This window comes from Macaca nemestrina, chromosome 12 (genome assembly GCF_043159975.1).
Source record: "Macaca nemestrina isolate mMacNem1 chromosome 12, mMacNem.hap1, whole genome shotgun sequence".
Lineage (NCBI taxonomy): Eukaryota > Metazoa > Chordata > Mammalia > Primates > Cercopithecidae > Macaca > Macaca nemestrina.
The window spans coordinates 103,225,507-103,241,223 of NC_092136.1; the positions used below are offsets into that span (position 1 = coordinate 103,225,507).

General features: G+C 36.2%; 1 protein-coding gene across 4 annotated transcripts in view; it reads left to right on the top strand.

Moving 5' to 3' along the window:
• The window catches only part of LOC105493700 (dynein cytoplasmic 2 heavy chain 1), a 361,100-nt gene that overhangs the window by 161,480 nt on the left and 183,903 nt on the right, over positions 1–15,717 (top strand). For all 4 annotated transcript variants that reach the window (XR_011611022.1, XM_011761557.3, XM_011761558.3 and 1 more), the window contains 5 exons: positions 4,171–4,236; positions 6,031–6,081; positions 6,858–6,935; positions 10,524–10,655; positions 11,798–11,870. Coding sequence is in view for 3 of the 4 variants with exons in the window: in XM_011761557.3 (XP_011759859.2) it covers positions 4,171–4,236; positions 6,031–6,081; positions 6,858–6,935; positions 10,524–10,655; positions 11,798–11,870 (400 nt within the window). In the remaining variant the exon portion in view is untranslated. The remainder of the gene's footprint in view (positions 1–4,170; positions 4,237–6,030; positions 6,082–6,857; positions 6,936–10,523; positions 10,656–11,797; positions 11,871–15,717) is intronic.

Here is a 15,717-nt window from a genome sequence, read left to right on the forward strand (position 1 = left end):
ACACACACACACACACACGCACACGCAAGTGCACATCCCCAATATATACTTTTATAAAATAAATTTTACTTATGTAGGTGTGATTTTCTTGTAGGCAAGGAAATCACTTGCTAGTAGTATTTACAGGAAGGTCTTTTCATTGTATGTATGTTTTGTATAAATGGTGACTTAATCTCATATTTATCCTAATCTGTCGGTTTATAATTACACATACATATACTAGATGTAAAGTATTATTTACAGTATGGGAAAAGCTATACAAATTATCTGTTAAAACTTGGTAGGAAGATTTGTGCTTAATAGATGTCTTCTTTTTGTTAATAAACATTTACTGTTTTTTTTAAAAAATGCAAATGATACAAGCTTATTTTAGGAAATTTGCAAAATACACATAAGAATAAAGAAAACAAAAAGGAACTACAATCTCAAAATTAAATCACTGATTAAATTTTGGTATCTGTTTTAATGTGTTTTTGCAGATATTTATCCATATATGTATGTTTTTATAAACATATTCCTCCTTCTACAAAATGGACTATGCTATATATATTTTATTTTGATTATTATTTATGATAGACTTTTGGACATTGTTATTTAAGTTTTCCCTCTGTTATAAACAATCTTTCAAAGCCTATCCTTATTTCTTATTAGGAGCACATATGTGATCCCTTTGCTTAAATTTCTAGAAGTGAAATTTCTTAATTTAAGGACATGTAGAATGTTAAGGAACACATAAAATGCCCTCCAAAAAAGACAGCATCAATTTCATTCTCAACAGCAATCTGTTCGAGTTTTAAATCTCTGAACCTTATTTATACCAGGTATTTTATAAAGTACTTAGCCTTAAGATTCTTATTTTAACGTATGCCACTTATTTTTTTTAATTACAAGTTATTCGTGCTCTTTGTAATAGCCAAATGATGTATACGTATAAATAAAGAAAAAAAGTCTCCTTTTCAGTCTCTCCCCAACTTGATACCCCCTTTTAGATCTTATATAACAGGTGTTAACAATTTGGTTTGATTCTTCACAAATTTATTTGTGCTCATATAGTTATACAAAGTGTGTGTTCAAATTTTAACATGTATGACTTTTTGTATTCAATTTTTTAAAAATTTAGTTCCAATTTTATTTTAATGTGGGTAACTTCCTTAGGTTTTTCTTTCATTTTACTTATATTTTACAAATTTCTCTTCATCTAGGTCTAATTTAAATGATTATAAAGTTCTCTTCCCCTCCTTCATCTGCCTTTTTCAGAAGAGCTGTCTACTTCTGGGATGTTTAGTCCCTTCTTACATTCTTGAGTATTTAATGATACTTGTATTAGAGTCTGTTTCAGATTGTTCTATTATCTGAAATTCTTAACATTTTAGTCTTCTTTTCTGATGTGTCTAATGACCCTTGCTTACAGTGGATTGTTTTCTCCTGCTGATACTTTTGGACCATGAACTCATCTTCAGTGATACTTTATCTTTTGGAGTTCTTTGAGATCAGGGTTAGGGGAGTAGTTCTCTAAAGCAAGCTTGCCTAAACTCTTACCAGGTAACCCAGTGACATCACGATTAGTTCTGTTGTTTAGGGACTCCTTTTCAGTCCATAGTTAAAATTTATGCCTTAACTCTGTGCTCGGCACAAGTATGATGTTTAATTTTTTCAGAGGACACTTCTTTTGCCCAGATTCCAGGTATATTTGTTGTTTCATGTGAGCATGGGCACTTTTTTTCTGGTTCATATTTTTACTGATAGTGTAATTCTTTAAAGGCCCAAGTTTTAGAAAGAAAGCAATCTCACTGTTAATATTTCTCCTTGTGTTGGCTCAGGTAGGTTGTGCCCTAGGTTACCATGACTGTTTTCCTCTAAGGCAGCCATAGCTGCTTTTAATGCCACTCTGGTTTCCAATTCCCTCTTTTTTTTCTGATGCTTGAGGACCTTTTATCCAAGATTTTAGGTATTTGTAGCTGGAAATTTTGAAAATTAGTTTTTCATCTTCCATTTAGCTAGAACTGAGACACCAATTGCTGATTTTCTATATTAATTTCCTGCACGTTGGTAATTGTGTTCCATAGACGAAAAGATTAATAATGATTGAATAAAATGTAGGATCCATTTTATTCATTATTATTAGTACTAATAAAATGATAACTAATATTTATTGGGCTTTTAGAGTGTGCTAGGTACCATGCTAAGTGCTTCAGATACATTATCTAATCTAATTATTAAAATAATATAGTGAGGTAGATAGTATTTAATATTATTGTCCCGTCATTACAGAGACAGAAAACTGAGGTCAAGAGAGATGATGTAATTTGTTTTTGGCTAAGATCACCTGGCTAGTAAAATAGGAGGGATGGAATTTGTATCCAGTTTCTTGATTCTGGACCTGTGTTGGTTCTTTTTTTCCTTTTTTTGACATGAATTTTCGCTCTTGTTGCCAAGGCTGGAGTGTGCAATGGCGAGATCTTGGCTCACTACAACCTCCACCTCCAGGGTTGAAGTGATTCTCCTGCCTCGGCCTCCCGAGTAGCAGGAACTACAGGCATATGCCACCACACCCAGCTAATTTTTGTATTTTTAGTAGAGACAGAGTTTCACCATGTTGGCCAGGCTGGTCTCAAACTCCTGACCTCAGGTGATCCGCCTGCCTTGGCCTCCCAAAGTGCTGGGATTACGGGCATGAGCCACCATGCTTGGCCCTGTGTGGGTTCTTAATGCCCATGTAAAGAGACTGTTCTTATAAGAAATACTTGTTATTCACCTGCCTATTGTAGGCAATAGGGTTGCAGTGGAGAACAAAGCCTACCCAGTCTCATGGAGAGTAGAGTTAGCATACTGTGTGGATTAAAAACACTCTTCCCGTAAATGGAAACAAGTTGGTTTATTTCTACAACATTTAAAATATTAAAACATCAAATCTTATTTTGCATAGGTACCTTGTATTTAAGAGTCTTGTTTTTGATACATCATGTAACAATTATATCTTATCCATTTTCATACTATATGTCTGACACAGTATTGTTTTGCCAGAAAGATGTTTTACTATATTTTAATAAAGACATAATTTTATTTACTTAATTTTGTATGCCCTATATAAACTTGTGGCTCTTATTTAATTTAATATGTTCTTAGAAATTGGACCAATTCTTACTTACGGAAAAATAATTAGTTTTCAATTCTTTGTAAATGTATTATTTAATGTCAGAGTTGAAGTCAAAGAGTATGATCCTCCTAAGACTACTGGCAGCACCTAGTAGAATGTATGTGGCATATTATTTAGTTCACTTCCTACATTCTTCGACTTTGTTTCTTCCTTCTTTCATTTTGTCTTTTAGATTGCTCCTGAAAGTCTGAATCTTAATTTCTACCTTATTTTTCTATCCTCCCTTCTTTTTTTCCTCCTTCCTTTAGTGAGAAATATTTGAGCATAATCCGTGTTCTAGTTTTCTGATAAAGTAGCTATGACCTTCTCCTTTGATAACTCTCATTCTATGTGATTTGGTGTCTTTTTTGATATCTGTTTATTGACAGCCTGTTTTTGGTTCTGCTTTTGTTTCTGTGAAATATTGGGTTATCTTATAGTTTTTTCTGTGTTATCTAACCTCAATTAGTTACTCATGTTTTAACTTTCTAAGTGATAATACATTGAAGGAATTATTTGTTGTTTGCGCTTATTTGGTATAACTTTTCTTCTTGTGTGGAAAATGAAGAGTTCACTACAGTTTTCTGTTTGGTTTAGGAGATTATTCTATCCAGGAAAGAGAAAATAGTTGTCATAATTGCATATAGTCACCCATATGTTTAAACCTACACAGTGACAAACTGAAGATTGCTAATGCATGGGGTGGATTTGGTGAATAAATGACTAATCTAAATTTCACAATTGTATTAATGTTTCACCTGGCAAAGTTAGTTTTGTTTTGTCTTTTAATGACATGGGTCCACTGCATAATTGTTAGTGCTTTCTCTAAAAATTTGATCACTTACTCTGACCCCACCCCTGACTTGAGGTGTTTCTAAGATGTAGAAAGCAATCTGAATAGTAATTTCTTACATGGATAAAAGTAGGTCATATGAAGACAGAATGGAGATTTTTGTGTGCCAGATTTTAAGGACTATGCTTTTCCAAAGACACAAATTTTTAAAAGGCAAGATAATATCTGTTATTCTTTGCAGGCTGATCAGTTGATGTTCGCTTTGCATTTTGTTCGAGGCATGCATCCTGAACTTTTTCAAGAAAATGTAAGTCAAATTAAAGGAGAGAAATTTTACAGTAACATAGAAATTTGTTAATGGGTGGATTTATGTTTACATTAGAAGTTACTTTAGGCTAGAAATTATATATCAACCTATTAATCTTTTACTAAGTTAGAAATGTGGTATAAAATGGTGATTTCTAGTTCTACTTCCCTGTGGATGAGCCTAACATTCCAGAGTGATGGTAAGGCAAGGAAAGAAATCTCCCAAGCTGCCTACATTTTTCTGAACCCAGGTTCACTTACTTAGGGCAACAGAAGAGTCAGCCTTCTTATTTTCCTGGCCTAGGTAGTAGAGCTCATAAATAGAAAAAGTGAGATAATATTGGTACAAAACTACATTTTTTATTGCTTCCACTGAACTGTCAAGAGGCAGCAGGTGAGGCATGAGGATGGGCAGTTCTTAGAAGTTTGCCTGAACCCACAGGTTTATGTTCATCTTTTTATGTATAATTTATCTTCCTTGTTTATGATCTCATTTCTAGTCTGCCATGTAACCCCTTCTCAAACTTCAAAAGGACTTCCCTTGAGCTGGAGCTAATGAAACCATTTCTTGTCTGCTTACAATTTTAAAAACAGTTATTCGCAAGTAATTTGTCTCATTATGATGCTGTTATCATAAAGTGAGATTCCAGTAGCCAGGGTGCCAAGGGATGGTATATGGACAGTGCAGTTTTGACCTACTTTACTCTACTTGGTCAAATTTTGACTATTTTCTGGTTCCCTTCATTTGAATATAATAGTTAAAAGAATGCAGACCATTCACAGTTCTTCCTATGTTCTCTCTTTGTTTTTCTCTGACTCCACATGCACTAGCTAACTTGTATAGTTTCTCCTGAATTTATTCATTTGGTCCCATTAACTCCTGTTGATAACTTTGATGTCTTCTCTTCTTCCTATATAATGTTTTTCACTATGATCAGTAGGTTCCATGAAATATATATATTCACTATTTTTCTCTCCTAAAGTATAAAGAAACTGTCATTGGGAAAGGAGAACATTTTTCTGTGACTCACATAATGTAGTAGTAATCATTCATATTTTGCTTATTTGTGGCTGCATAATTCTAATAGGAAGAGTGTGTGGCCAGGGTGAGTGAAGGCAGAAAATACATTGCTTTGGTAGTTTTTCCACATTGCTCTCGAATTTTCATTTATTTTGCTTATTTGCTGGCCAGTGTGTGACAATAGTATGGTAGTACCTATTATTGTCTAACTTACGGATGCCATGGGGAAGGCATAGATTTTCTTAGCACTAGATTCTAGAACACTTGATTAATCTTAATTCTATGGCAAAAAAAAAAAAAAAAAAAAAAGGATTAATGGCATCTTCTCTCAATCAGTGAGAAAAAATATGTTAATGGAATTACTTTTCTCAATATTTCCTACCAGATACCATTTTTAAATTTTTGGGTGCACCTTACTGCTTACTCATTAGCAACAAATAGCCTGTGGAAAAACAATTAACAGGTAGTGACAAATGTTAATTGAACTTGACATTTAAATTTTTAGACATTGAGACTCATATATATAATGGAGTTATTGTTTTGTTTTACTAAAATTATTCTTAGTAGATTTCATATTAGTATTTTATGTTATCACATTAATACATTCTTGATAATGTTAACGTACTAGAAGAAGTGGTAAGATGGAAATGAATTTTTTTTTTCCCTATCTCCATAAAGAACTGCATTTTAAGCCATCTTATAGGGTAAGTTAGACAATTTTGTTGACTGGTTATCATCTTTATATTTTTGTGTTCCTATGTTTTTATTCAATAGGAATGGGATACGTTTACAGGTGTGGTTGTTGGAGACATGTTACGTAAAGCTGTAAGTTAAAATAATCTATTTTGCTGTTAGAGAAAATATTTCTGGCTTTTTGTTGATCAAGTATAATTTGCTTCAGAGGTGTTCTAAATTATTGTTGAAGTTATACTTTGATTAGAAGAATGTATTCTGGCCTCTTAAGTATTTCCTATAAAATAGACCTAAGTATATTTGTTTGTTTTAAAGACGTATATTCTGAGAATAATATGTAATACTAACAAATTAATGCAGTTTCTTTTTCTCAGTATATGTATTTTATTCCAAGGATAATTTTATATAATCTTTAAGAAAAACAAATCTTGTAACTTGAAAATTTTTCTTATATAATGGGAGTCTTAAAATTACATTTTAGAACTTTTAATAACTTCACTCAAATTTAGCTTTTTTCCTAGTAATTTCCTATTTGAATACATAATAAATAATAGTCTTCTAGCAGTATACCCAAAATATAACATGGAACCTAGATAATGTCTGAAATGTAAGATATAATTAAAAATAATGTACCTTTTATGACAGTTCCTCATGACATTTGAGTTTTTCTGAAGTTTCATGAAAGATTAAGCACAATAAAAAAATGATTGCAACATTTGCCTAAATGGTTCTCTGTCCCTTATATTACATAGAATTTTACCATGGTGGCTTGTAAAATACATTTTAAAAAAGAAATAATGTATAGAATGAACTTTTTTTTCAAAATAATAAAATAGCTAATCAATTGCTATTTTTCAAACTCTGAATTTTACCAAGTATACTAAGGAAAAGAATTGCTTTTATTAAAGGACTCTCAACAAAAAATACGTGATCAGCTTCCGTCTTGGATAGATCAGGAGCGAAGCTGGGCCGTGGCAACATTAAAGGTATTCCTTTTCTACTATGAGACGTATTTTAATTTCTTCTGTATTTACGTTGTCTCTGTTGATACTTTGCCCTCCTTATTCATAATTAGCGTTAATATTTTCATAGGATGTAAGTTCTCCCAGTAAAAAGTTACCAAAGAATTATTGTGATGAGTCCTTTAATCAGTAATTACTAAACCTTTCGTTTATGAAATAGCATGCCTTCCAAATACAGTATTTTCTTTCTCTCTCTCCCAATCCCAGCCGCCAAGGTAAGTTAGGCTATGAGAATGGTGACATGGGAGAAGAAAAAGCAGTTTAGAAGCCTGACTCTCAACAGTTCTGTGTTCTTCAACTACTCAGGCTAAAAATGTTGTTTTTGTGGGAAATGAAAGACAAATCTATGGATATATATGTTTCCATCCTTCCCCTGCTTTTCTTCACAACTGTTATAACATAATAATAGCACATGATAAAAACAGTTAGAATAGCTAGCATTTACTGATGGCTTACTATGTTCAAGGCATTATACAGAATTTGAAAATGGATTATCTCACTAAATATTTTCAATGACATTATGAGGTAGAATAGCTAGCATTTACTGATGGCTTACTATGTTCAAGGCATTATACAGAATTTGAAAATGGATTATCTCACTAAATATTTTCAATAACATTATGAGGTAGCTATTGTAATTATCCTTGTGTCACAGATGAGGAAATTAAGGCACAGAAAGATACAGTAACTTGTTTATGGTCACTTAGGAAGTAGAGCCAGGATTTAAAACTGTGTTTCTTGCTGCATAGTCTGGGCTCTTCACCACTACTCTTTACTGCCTTCATTTCATAAATATTGGTTGAGTAAAATAAATGAAAAAAAGAGGGGGACGATTCTGTTTTATATCCTCCATTTTTTTCATTTATCATTTGTTTGGTGCTTACTACCAGTTGGCATAATGCTAGTGACAGTCTTTACTTGACCAAACTTTAGTCAGCCTCTTGAACCTTCTTCTAGGCCCACCTGTGCACTTCCTTGTAAAATCTACTTTTAACAGGAACCGTGCAAAGTTGGTTTAGTGAGAATTTATTCATCTTCCATATCTGATTACCCTGGATATCTAATCAGATTCCTCATTCCCCACCGTTCCCCAGGTGATTCTGATGACTTTGGCCTGTCTTCAGTAAGAATCCTATTAGATTGGTTTAGCCAGAAATCCCTGTACCCGATATTTCCTCTTAGTAATTTTCCATCCACTGCCGTCACTTTGCTCCTTGGTTAAAAATTTCCACTTGCCCATGCTGTATTCAAAATTGAGCCCTGCTCTGTGCTGAAGTCTTTTTCCCCCTATTGCTTCTTCTGTTGTAATAGTCCTGAAAAAAAATCTGCTTTCAATGCTTTAACTACTGACAAGCTCTGGTGTTTTTGTTTATACCAGTGGAATGACAGGTGTCTATTTTATAATAGAGACTCTGCCATGAACAAACTTACACTGTAGAGAGCATATCAAATCATTACCTTGTCATAATGCTTGGCAGTATACAAGGTAGCCAAATACATGAGGATAATAGAATGTGCAGCACACCTAAATTAGTAATGATGGGGCCTTGTATACTAAATGTCACTAAAGTTAACAGACTACCATCAAGTGTTACTTTAGTAGGCTTAGATCATTTATTAAAAAGTAATTAAATTGACATGTAATTTTCTGCTGTTTAATTTTAGTTAAGTTACATAATGAAATTTGGGCAATATAATGGATTATTTTTATATGAATATAGATGTTTGGATAAAGCATTTTTATATACTTGATTTATGTTTATATTATATGAAGTTCTATACTGAAGATATAGATCTTCTAAATTTCTCATTTGTTTTCAGTGAAAATTCTTCACCTTTACAGATTTACATTTCTGATCTTACACCCCACTCTTGAAAAATTGGGGAAAAGAGAACACTGTTTGAGGTAGAGGGAATTAATATGTTTGGGAAAACCTCTGAAAGATGATTTTGTTTAAAGTGAATATTGAACATGGAATAGAAATTTATGAGGTCGCAAAGAGGGTTAGAACATTTAGAGACAACAGAAGCAACATGTTTACAAATAGAGACATAAACAAATAGGGTTTAGGAAACATTCTTTTTTATTGAATTTGATACTGTTTTAGAAAAACAGAGCTCGACAGAATTTAAAACTGTGAAGGTAAGTTTTATTCAAAAGAACTATTGCCATAGGGGAAAAGAGATCTCAGTATAGTACTGGGCTCAATTCTGAATATAGCATGGACAAGTGGGAATTTGTACCCAAGAAGCAGGGTAAGGATTAGTGTTGGGGGTCAGTGGATAGAAAAAAGTGGAAATGTCAGCGGCAAGTGGGGATTCTGGCTAAACTGATTTATCTGGTGAAGGCAGATCAAGATGATCAGATACCAACAGATAACAAGGGTGGGAGAGGAGAAATTTTTTTTTTTTTTTGAGACAGAGTTTTGCTCTGTGGCCCAGGCTGGAGTGCAGTGGCGTGATCTCGCCTCACTGCAGCCTCTGCCTCCCAGGTTCAAGTGATTCTTCTGCCTCAGCCTCCAGAGTAGCTGGGATTACAGGCGCTCACCACCAGCCTGGCTAATTTTTTTGTATTTTTAATAGAGATGGGGTTTCACCATGTTGTCCAGGCCGGTGTCAAACTCCTGACCTCAGGTGATACAACCAACTTGGCCTCCCAAAGTTCTGGGATTACAGGCGTGAGCCACTGCGCCCAACTGAGAGGAGGAATTCGATTGGATATTAAAGATAGGGAATATTGCTAAAATTACTTAGCAAAATTCTTGTTAAAATAGGATACTACAAGGCATGACATGAAGCCCCTGATTGAGGCCTAGTCAAAGAGAACTCAGAGGAGCCTGACCAAAGTTTTGATAGAGTCTTTGTCAATATTAATATGAAATTTGACATATTTAACATGACAATCCTTAGAATTTACACTTGAGGCCAGGCGCGGTGGCTCACGCCTGTAATCCCAGCGCTTTGGGAGGCTTAGGCGGGCAGATCATGAGGTTAGGAAATCGAGACCATCCAGGTTAACACGGTGAAACCCCATCTCTACTAAAAACACAAAAAACATTAGCTGGGCGTGGTGGCGGGCGCCTGTGGTCCCAGCTACTCAGGAGGCTGAGGCAGGAGAATGGCGTGAACCCAGGAGGCGGAGCTTGCAGCAGTGAGCCGAGATCGCACCATTGCACTCCAGCCTGGGTGAGAGAGAGACTCCGTCTGAAAAAAAAAAAAAAAAAGAATTTACACTTGATCTTAATGACCGCATTTGTTTTCTTCATAAGGTAGAGATAGCTAGATACAAATGTTTTTACATAGAGAAAAGATTTAACTCGTGAGCTCTGGTTTAGTACTACGTTGGAAGTTTATTTTAATTCTGGCTTTAATATTAGGTGAGTTTACCATAGTGTTGCTGACCTAGAAATAATTAGACAAGCCAACACAAAGTGGAAAATGAGCAATAAACATCAAATAATAATTGGTTCTCACTTTTAGTTTTTAAAAAAATAAATATATGTGCTTATATTTGTTTATAGCTCACTGTATATGGCCATTTTTATTTTTTAGATTGCTCTCCCCAGTCTTTATCAGACCCTCTGCTTTGAAGATGCAGCTCTGTGGCGTACTTATTATCATAATTCAATGTGTGAGCAAGAGTTTCCATCTATTCTTGCAAAGAAAGTTTCCTTATTTCAGCAGGTAAAATTTAGTGTTATCTAAATGCAAAAAAAAAGTGTTTAATGTTTCTCTTATTATTCAGAAGCCATTTAAAGGAAAGCTTTGCTTTTAGAGTGTTACTTTACCTTTAATGGCATATTTAGGGAAGGGCTTGATGCTTTTGCCACTTTATTGACAATTAAATCATGCCAAAGTTTCTGGGCCGGGTTTCTCTCTCACTGTGGCTTTGTTATTCCCTTTGCCTGAGACCCCAGGGGGATTTTGTAATAGGAAAAATCTATTTCAGAAAGAAACTAAGGTACAAATTGTACAAGTTTTACAATCATTTCCTGGAGTTATTTTTAAGGAAAAGACCTAATAGTGAGTAACAGGGGATTTTTCCCATTCTATTTTAAAATAGAATGATGAAATCTACTGGCAGGTTCCACTCAAATTTTTTTGCTAGTCAAAAAGATTAGAGTGGGAGAGCTTTTCAGAAGTTGATTCTCCAGGAAATGACCTTTCCATTTATCTCTTCTCTTGATCTGACCCCTTTGTGTCTCCATATACAGTGAATTCTATTTCCCCAAGAGTGCTTAACCAAAAGGAAAATGACTAAGAAAAAATTGATTTGAAAACTTAAAACATCTAGGAATATCATAGATATATATGAATCAGTAGTCCCAGCTACTTGGGAGGCTGCGGTGCAAAGATCACATGAGCTCAGGATTCGAGGCAGCAGTGAGATGTGATTGTACCACTGCACTCCAGCCTGGGTGACAGGGCGAGACACTGTTTCTTTCCTGTTTTTTTTTAAAGGTAAAAATAGTGATTTGAACATTTTAGGGAGGATTTCTGGGTCTCTGTTTGCTGTCAACAGAAATGCCTCACCTACATACCATGATTTTCACCTGCCATTTAGCCTTTTATTAGATCCGGAAGAGGCTGCTAACCCTATGTTTACTTTTGATGATAGGCTTGAGGAAGTAAACGGATTTCAGTAACATTTTTGATATATACTTGCTATATACCTATAGTGACAGTTTAAAGCACAGTAAATATTATGAAACAATGATAAGTGTTCCCATATTTAGTAAACATTTGTTTAATTAGTTAACATTAATTATTGTTTAAAGTAGTTGCACAACTTTATTCTTTAAAAATATTCTGCATTTTATTTTAAGATTCTCGTAGTACAGGCGCTAAGACCGGACAGATTGCAAAGTGCCATGGCTCTTTTTGCATGTAAAACTCTGGGTAAGTGTGATGCTTTTCAAGAACTAGACCACTGACCTGAATTATTTGTTTTTAATTTACCTTTCATTTTATGTTAGCTTTAGATTAGAAATGTTATGATATCTCTTTTATTCATTCTGTTTATTTATCTTCCAGTCTCTACCTGTTTTAGAAAAATAATTCTCATCTGGGCATGGTGGCTCATCCTGTAACTGCCCAACAGGTTCACCTTGCCTGCTGCCTAGACAGAGCTGATTTGGCAAGACAGAATTGCCATGGAGAAAGAGTAATTCACACAGAGCCGGCTGTACGGGAGACCGGAGTTTTATTACTACTCAAATCAGTCTCCCTGAGCATTGGGGGTTGGAGTTTTTAAAGATGATTTGGTGGGTAGGGGCTTGGGAAGTGGGGAGTGCTGACTGGTCAGGTTGGAGATGGAATCATAGGGGGTTTCAAGTGAGGTTTTCTTGCTGTCTTCTGTTTCTAGGTGGGATCACAGAAATGGTTAGGTTTTACAATAGTGATGTTATCCCCAGGAGCCATTTGGAGATGTTCAGACTTTTGCAGCCAGAGGCTGCATTACCCCTAAACCATAATTTCTGATTTTGTAGCTAATTTGTTAGTCTGTAAAGGCAGACTGGCCCCCAGGCAAGAAAGGGAGTCTTTTTGAAAAAGGGCTATTATGAATTTTGTTTCAGAGTCAAACCGAAACCACCTTTGCAAAAAATAAAACTGAGGAAATTACGAGTGAAAGAGCTCAGACCAAACTGACTCCATCTTGCTTCTAACCTTTAAGCTATCCTTGTTCATTCTTGGGCATAGGCAGAACTAACCTTGGGAAGGAATTTAGTTTATGGTTTGACTCTGAAACAAGATTGATAATAGCCCTTTCGCAAAAAGACCCGCTTTTTGCCTGGGGATAAGTCTGCCTTCAAGGGACTAATAGGTTAGCTATGAGATTAGAAATTATGGTTTAGGCACTGGGCGTGGTGGCTCACGTCTGTAATCCCAGCACTTCGGGAAGCCAAGACGGGTGGATCACTTGAGGTCAGGAGTTTAAGACCAACCTGCCCTACTTGGTGAAACCCCGTCTTTCCTAAAAAAAAAAAAAAGAAAGAAAGAAAAATTAGCCGGGCATGGTGGCGGGTGCCTGTAATCCCAGCTACTCGGGAGACTGAGGCAGGAGAATCTCCGGAACCCAGGAAGTGGAGTTTGCAGTGAGGAGATATCACACCACTGCACTCCAGCCTGGGTGACAGAGCAAGACTCAATTCCCCGCCCAAAAAAAGAAATTATGGTTTAGGGGTCATGCAGCCTCTGGCTGCAAGAGTCTGAACGTCTTCAAATGGCTCCTGGGTATAATATCACTATTGTAAAAACTAAGATCAGTGCTTGAGATATTTTGCAGACCCTGCATTAGGTGGATCAGCTGACACCACCTAGTCTGGTAATCTGGCTCAACCAGTTCTATGATCCCACCCAGGAATAGAAGACAGCAAGAAGACCTCACTTCAGCCCCACTGTGAGTCCATCTCCAACCTGACCAATCAGCACTCCCCACTTCCTAAGCCCCTACTCACCAAATCATCTTTACAAACTCTGATCCCGAATGCTTAGGGAGACTGATTTGAGTAATAAAACTCTGGTCTCCTGCACAGCCAGCTCTGTCTTGGTAAATAAACTCTGTCTAGGCAACGGGCAAGGTGAACCCATTGGGCACTACAAAACCATCAACTAAATTCCTTCCCAAGGTTAGTTCAGCCTACACGCAGGAATAAACAAGGTCAGCTTAAAGGTTAGAAGCAAGATGGAGTCGGTTAGGTCTGATCTCTTTCACTGTCGTAATTTCCTGAATTACAACATTTGCACAGGTGGTTTTAATACCTGTAATCCCAGCACATTTGGAGGCTGATGGGGGAGGATTGCTTGAGCCCAGTAGTTTGAGACCAGTCTGGGCAGCATAGTAAGACCTTGTCTTTAGTAAATATTAAAAAATGAGCCAGGCACGGTGGCATATGCCTGTAGTTCTAGCTACTCAGGAGGCTGAAGTGGGAGGATTTCTTGAACTCAGGAGTTCAAGGTTGCAGTGAGCTGTGATTCTGTCACTGCACCCCAATGTGGACAGCCGAGCAAGACCTTGTCTCAAAAAAAGAAAAAAAGAAAAAGAATTCTCTTTGTTGGATATAACCCCTATATAATGTTGAATTAACTCTGACATCCTATATTTAGTAAAGGTATTTGGACTAGAGTGTTCCTCAATCCAATATGATTGGTGTCCTTACAAGAAGACATCCATGTAAAGACAGACACATAAGGAGAACATAATGTGATTACGAAGGCACAGATTCAAGTTGTACAACTACAAGCCAAGGAACACAGAAGATTTCTAGGCAACCACAAGAACCTAGGAAGAGATATGGATGTGTTCTTGTAGGGACACCAGTGATACTGAATTGAGGCACACTCTCGTCCAGTATGACCTCATTTGAAGTTAACTAATTCTGCTTGCAATGGCCCTATTTTCAAAAAGGTGAACATTTTGAGGGACAGGGGTTAGACTTCAACATACCTTTTTTGGGGGGTGGGGAGGGACACAGTTTAACCCATAACACCTACCAACCAAGCTTTTCGCATAATGCTTGTCTTCTGCCTCACCCATACACACACAAATACTTTGAGTCACTTTTTAGACTGGTCACCTGGTTGGTCAACGGTAAGTATATGGAAATAGTCTGGATATGCCCTGTGCTTTTGTTTACTTATGCAGGGGGAGGAAATGGTCACTGTTTATTCAACTCTGATAGAATGTTTATGTACCAGATAATTTTTACTCATGTCTGGCAGAATAATTATCCACCTTTCTTTTGGTTGCAAGTGACAGATACTATATTAAACCCACTTAAATGAATAAAGGAAATTTATTAGTTTAAGTGTTCAATACTCAGGAAAGAAGAGATAGGGCTGGTCTTCAGGTTAACTGGACTTATACAACATCATGACTCAGACAATATCAGGAAACTCTGTCTTTGTCTCAGCCTTGAGTTTGTCTCTGTGTTTCTCTGCCCCCCTACTCCCATCTCTCTGTTTCTCCCTTTTTCTTTGTGTCTTTATCTCTCTCTTCCTCTCTTGTTGCTTTTAGACTCTCATTTTAATTTCTGCTTGTGTATTATCCTTAGTCTCAAGGGTTCGTAATATTCTGGTTGATAAAACTGCTAACTTCCTGGGTTATATTTTAAAGCTTATGATGAAAGAAGAAAGATAACTTTTCCTTCCCAACTTCACCATCAAAAATCCTAGAGAAGGACTCTGATTTGCTCAACTTAGGTTACATATCCACCTCTGCAACTAATCACATCAGAAATATATGGAATTACATTTCTCCAAAAGCAGCCATGGATGGGGGAGTGGTTATTACCAGAAGTGAAGGAGGGGATGCTGGTACAAAACAATAGATATGCATGATAATCAGGCTACATATAACCTGTTTTAATTTTTATATTTATTGATAGTTTGATACCTGACCTATTAATTTGTCAAGTGCAGCTGGGCATGGTGGCTCACGCCTATAATCCCAGCACTTCGGGAGACCAAGGTGGGCAGATCACCTGAGGTCAGGAGTTCAAGACAAGCCTGGACAACGTGGTGAAACCCCATCTCTACTAAAAGTACAAAAATTATCTGGGTGTGGTGGCAAGTGCCTGTAATCCCAGCTACTCAGGAGGCTGAGGTGGGACAATTGCTTGAGCCCATGAGGTGAAGGATTGCAGTGAGCTGAGTGTCACTGCACTGCAGCCTGGGCTAAAGAGCAAGCCTCTGTCTCATAAATAAATAAATAAATAATTTTTTAAAGTTCATTTTGGGAATCTAC